This window comes from Galendromus occidentalis, unplaced genomic scaffold (assembly GCF_000255335.2).
Source record: "Galendromus occidentalis unplaced genomic scaffold, Mocc_1.1 scf7180000077255, whole genome shotgun sequence".
NCBI classification, from domain to species: Eukaryota; Metazoa; Arthropoda; class Arachnida; order Mesostigmata; family Phytoseiidae; genus Galendromus; species Galendromus occidentalis.
In genome coordinates, this window is record NW_003805243.1 from 35,352 (window position 1) to 41,243 (window position 5,892).

General features: G+C 50.2%; 1 protein-coding gene across 1 annotated transcript; it reads right to left on the minus strand.

The window, feature by feature from the left end:
- Positions 1 to 72: 72 nt before the first annotated feature.
- LOC108864076 (uncharacterized) lies at positions 73 to 1,157 on the minus strand. The gene is made up of 2 exons (XM_018639010.1): positions 515 to 1,157; positions 73 to 131 (listed from the first exon to the last, which is right to left on the minus strand). The coding sequence occupies exons 1-2, from the start codon at positions 1,155 to 1,157 to the stop codon at positions 73 to 75; spliced, it is 702 nt and encodes a 233-aa protein (XP_018494526.1).
- Positions 1,158 to 5,892: the final 4,735 nt, after the last annotated feature.

The following is a 5,892-nucleotide window of genomic DNA, read 5'->3' on the forward strand; positions in this document are numbered from 1 at the left end:
ACGAGAATTCTTGTCTGGCCCTATTTCCGGGAGAATCTCGACTGGATCGTAACTACGGAAGTCACATTGGCTTCAGGCTGAGCTAACTAGTCCGAAAAGTGCGACGAGACATTTGATCCCAAAATGTCGGTCTGGAACCGGGTCACCGTATGAATTGAACGAATTCTTACCGCATCGGAGAGTTCTAGACCTATCTCCTCTTCCGATTCGAGACCGAACCCGCGTTTTCCCTCACAATTTCGACCATTCCGAGCCAACCCTCGACCTCTCAAACCGTGATGTCCCGCTGCCACTTGAGCCCCTTGGGCCTTTTCGTTGATTCTAATGGTTAATGGTTAATGGTTTATTGTGATCTAGATTGAGGTGTATATCTGTTTGTTTGTATATACATAGTCAATCAGCCTTTCATATCAGGCGCGAAATTCAGCAGATCGTTGTTTGTCCCAGTCCTCCAGGATTCTTTTTGTCCTTCTTACTTCGGTTGCATTGTTTGCTTCTTCGTGGAGTCCGAGACGGCACAGGAGTTCTTCTCCCGTGTGGTAGATGTCGTTGCATTCGAAGATGACGTGTTCCATCGTCTCTTCGTAGATGCCACACCTGGGACAGGTTTTGTCGATTCCGGGGTACATCTTGTGGGCTCTGGTTGGCAACATGTTGGCTCTGGCCAAAGCTAGGAGGGCGCTTCCCTTACTGTTATCGTAGGTGAAGCTAGTTACACCTCGAGTCTTCTTTCCCATGGCGTAGGTACTGAGGCTCGTCTTGAGGAGCATGTTGTCTCTCCACATCGCCTCTTGGGTCTCTCGTATCCTCTCTTTGATCCTTTTGTTGAAGATATTCGAGAGCGGGCGTCCTTCTACATCGAATTGGAGACTGATGTCTGAGCACTTGTATTTTGCTCGAAGTCGTTCGGTCTCCTGGTACGCCTTGGTTTTCTTCAGAGTGAGCTCCATCATTCTCAAGATCGCTTTCGGCCATCTATTTTCAGGCATCGATCTCACTCTTTCGAAGTATCTTAGTTTGCTCTGGGCATCTCTTGCTTCGAAGGATGACCATCCAAGTTCGCCTTCGACGAACTCTTCTCTGATCGCCAGTCGCGAGTTCGAGACCGTTCCGTACCGTGATCTTCGTCTGGTGAGCCGCGGCACGTGGGACTCCATGACGTTCGACGAGAGGGCCCCCTTCTGCCGCGCTGCCGCTCTGTGTCTCCAACCGAACCGTGAACCCCGCGCCGCTGCTACTCCCGGTACGCATTCTCGACCGCATCCACTGCTGCCTGGGCCAGCTTGCTCTCGCTCGGCTCGGCCCACTTGTCTCCCCCCCCCCCCCCCGGCCAACGAAGCTCGTCCGTCGAGTCCCCAAGCCTCTGCGCCGCCCGCCCCGAAAACAAGGGAGGTTAGCACCCAGACCGACGCCTCTGAGATGGGCCTCGGGAAAGATTACACCCTCACTCCGTATGTGTAATAAACTTCGCGTTTTTCTCTTTATCTGCGTCCGCCGTTCTCATCGTTTCTTTTTTTTCAACGCCAACGGTTTATTGACGCGGCTTTTAGATCAAAATTACACTTTATGCAAAGATTCCTGCTTGGGGTGATATTTTCAACACTAAATTAGCTCTATCTCGGCTCTCGGAGCTCGGAGAAATTTTTTAATGGCAGATTCGTGCTGCTTAGCACGTCCCGCGCCTTTTGTACACTTCAGATTTTTTAGGCCTAACGCTAAGCCTAAACTTGAAATAATGGGAAATTTGTATTTTTGACTAGAAATTTGAATTCCTTGCCCCCGAAATACTCAGGGACGTATTCCCTGCGGGGCCCTGAAAATCCCTGAAAGTCCCTGAAAATTGGTGAATATAACTTTCTGTTTGGATGAAGCCTTGGCCCTTGGCCTGACTTGGAAAATTTACAAAAAACGAGGTCTAACTGAGGGGCCACTTCTTGTGGCTTAATCAACTCAAAATTTAACGACGATTATTTTTTGCCTTCGCAACTTTCCTCAGAGATCCTCAGATTTCCGAGAAAATCCGAAAAGAGAAAAGGTTTTTCTAGAAAAGTTCAATCGCTCACCCACGCTGCGAATCGTTTGCCACACGACTCGACAGCGCTCTGAAGTTGTTGAATCTCCTTTTTGCTCACTTTTTAGTCTCTAATCTCCACTATTTCACACTCTAAATTATCAGTTTCCCGCACCGAACTCTGTTGTAGATAACCTAGCTCCAGTTTGGCAGTACTCGGAGAATCAGTCCCACTAGCGAGCTTGAGAGATCAGGGAAAAAACGACCCGTCTGTTCTCATACACACCAGAACACGTGTGTCTGTAGCGAGCGTCACTTCGACCGCTTCACGTTGTCGTCTTTTATTCTCTTGAAAAACGAACGTTTCGCTATTGAACATGATGTTTACAATGCAGACGATGCTGAGTTCAATCGCTTCTCTCAACACTTCCCCCTGAACGAAGCATCAATGTTTCTCCACCTTTGCAAGTCCCAAGTATCCACGGATCTATTCGAAACGGATCCGATCCAAGGGCTTCGTACAGATGTCTGCGATCATTCTCGTCCCCTCGATATGTTGAAGAGTGATGTCTCCGCTGAGGAACCTTTCTCGAACGAAGGCATGTCTGATTTCTATATGTTTCGACCGCTTGTGGTACTCTTGGTTCTTGGCTAGTTTCAATCCACTTGCCGAATCCATGAACAGGGTGGGAGGAGCTTCCATTCTCTCGGAAAGATCCACCAGAAGACGTTTGAGCCACATCAACTCCTTTGCTCCCTCGCTGGCCGCCATGATCTCGGCCTCGGTGCTCAGCGCAACCGACTGCTGGAGCTTGCTCGACCATGATACTGCTCCGCCTGCGAAGATGGCAACTACGCCCGAGGTTGACCGTCTAGTCGCCCTGTCACCTCCGAAATCTGCGTCGCTGAAGACACTGAGCTTGCTTTCTCCTTTCTTGTACATCAGCCGGTAGTCCACGGTTCCCTTGAGGTACCTGAATATACGTTTGACTTCATTCCTTTTCGGTAGGCTTGTCCAGCACTCTCGACGCTTTGCTCACAGCGTCCGAGATATCCGGTCGCGTGGCTGTCATGAGGTACATCAAACTGCCTACAGCTCCGCGGTACGGAACTTTATCCGACACATCCTCACCACCTTCACTCTCGTCGTTATTCGCCGGGGTAGAAACAGGATTCGATTCGGCCATTCGATATCGCTGTAGAATCTTCTCGGTGTAAGCTGCCTGACTCACAGTTATCGAGCCGTCTTCCTTTCGCTCGATCCTCATCCCGAGGAAGTTATCAAGCGTACCGGTCGTAATCTTGAATTCTTCGGTTAGTTGTTTGAGGAAAAAGTCGATCTCGGTTTCGCTGCCGCCTACGACCAATCCGTCGTCCACGTAGATTGCCACGTACAGATCGTGTCCGTCACGACGTCGATAGAATACGCAAGGATCTGCTTGACTGTTCTGAAGTCCTGCATTCTTCATGAAGTCGAAAAACCGCTTGTTCCAGCACCGAGGACTCTGTTTCAGCCCGTACAACCCTTTCTTGAGATGACACACTCTCCCAGTCTGATCGTTGAATCCTTCTGGCTGTTCGAGGTACACGTCTGCTCCCTCCCGTACAGAAAAGCTGTTCTGACGTCGAATCCTTCTGGCTGTTCGAGGTACACGTCTGCTATTTTCCCGTACAGAAAAGCTGTTCTGACGTCGAATTGAGCCAGATTCATTCCGCGGGACGCCGCAATCGCAAGGAGAGCCCGCACCGAGTCATCGGACACAGACAACTCATCGCCGGAGAACTGAGCGCCGACATCTCATCGCCGACAACTGAACGCTGAGACAACTCATCGCCGGACAATTCATCGCCGAGAGAACTCATGGCCGGACAACCCATCGCCGGACAGCTCATCGCCGATAGAACTCATCGCCGGACAACTCATCGCCGAGCCTCCATCACTCTTCTTCGAGTTTCCAAACGAAGACCCCGCTCTTATCAAGCTCTAACTTACTTCATATTTCTCGGCTTGAGATACCTTAATGTACCTGCAACGATCTTCACAACGTACATTGACGATACATACAGGGTATATACTCTCTATGGAAGTTGGTGAACAACTTCCATATCCACACGGTTGTCGGATATCTGAGGGGTTGCGCATCCAAGTCTGTGATGAACCCATGAAGCCTCGACTTTCCAGCATTCTGTATGTTTGGCGCCGTGCCATACAAACGATACTCGTATTAACCCTGTGTGTATGGTCATTGTACGTTGTGAAAATCGTTGTAGGTACATTGTGGTATCTTGAGCCGAGAAATATGAAGTAAATTAAAGCTCGAAAACTGCGGGGTCTTCATTTGGAAACTCGAAGAAGAGTGATGGAGGCTCGGCGATGAGTTGTCCGGCGATGAGTTCTCTCGGCGACGAGTTGTCCGGCGATGAGTTGTCCGGCGATGAGTTCTCTCGGCGATGAATCGTCCGGCGATCAGCTGTCTCAGCGTTCAGTTGTCGGCGATGAGATGTCGGCGTTGAGTTGTCCGGCGATGAGTTGTCATGTACCGCTGACGACGTTGGAAAGGAGCTGGTAGAGGAGGACGAGGGACAGAAAGATGAGGAGGACTCGGAGGAAGAAGAGGAGACGGTCTGGACGTCCCGGGCGCTCGCGTGGTGGGCTGGGTGGTCGTCGGAATGGCTCTGGGGCTCCGTTCTCGTCGCTGAGCTCATTGGCCAGGCGACGCAGTGTTCGGATTTGTTCGACGCTGGCCTGTCGCCGAAGTTGTCCGGTGTGCTCGTCTATGCTTTCCTTTATGTCCTGAATCATCTGAACGATCCGTCGTTTCTGAATATCTCTCGATTTCCGATACTCGTTCTCAGAATCGTGCATATCAATTTCCATCGGGGTCTGCGGATGTAGACATTGACAATTGTCAACGTCGATTGGATTGTTGCGGCAACATCCTGTTGGGAATCCGTGAGGATCCTGAGCATATGCTCACTGAGAAAGGTACTCAGTCGGCAGGAGTCTACTGTTTGCAGTTTGGAGTTTGTTTCGGCACAATGTTCTGATGATCTCCGAGGGTCGAGGGCTGGCAGGGAAGATGGTCTCAGGAATGAGGACGCAAGGGATGCGTGTGACAGAAGAATCTGTGTTTGATGTTTATTTGAATGCTGCTTATATGCCGTCTGAACTCCATGGGCCCGTACAGTGAAAAAAAGAGGAGTTCTCCAGAAAAAGCTAATCAGCCTTTTTCTGTGACAATCGATCAGAGTTTCTGGCTCGTATACTGAAGTGTCATTAACACTGACTTCTGAAAACTTTTAGGACAGTAATGGAAACGCCTTTGTTCACCGAAGAGAGGCAATTTCCCAACATTTTCTCACTCACTGCGGAAAGTTTTGGAGGAAGTGCCCAAAAATCGATCGTGGCACCTTAGTTACATATATATACGGTCAGTTTTTCTCCAGTGGGTATCCGGTTCCCTTCGTTGAGGAATAGCCATGTCTGAACAGTCTCTGTCTCCCTCTGGAAGCTGTGACACTTGGGATCTTTCTCCCGGTAACGAGCTTGGAACCGAAGCGTCGAATGTCGATCAAAACGCTGGTGCTGCTACTTGTTCGATCGTGATTCGAGATGGGGTTGTTCAACCGCCTGCTCAGGTTGTTGGTCATCGATCCAGGAATTGCTTCATTCAATATGCACTCATGGTCCAGCGTAGGGATCGGCTTCGTTTTCAACAAGCCATCGATGTTGCTGGACTCATCTGGCCGGACATGGATGCTGAAGCTCGTCGTCCGTATCGTGAGCAGGCTCTTCGAGAGCGCTCGCCTCCCAGGCCTTGTAACCGCCCGGAGTGTGTTGCACGCAGGGAGCGAATGGGGAGGTTAATCTCTGAGCTTTC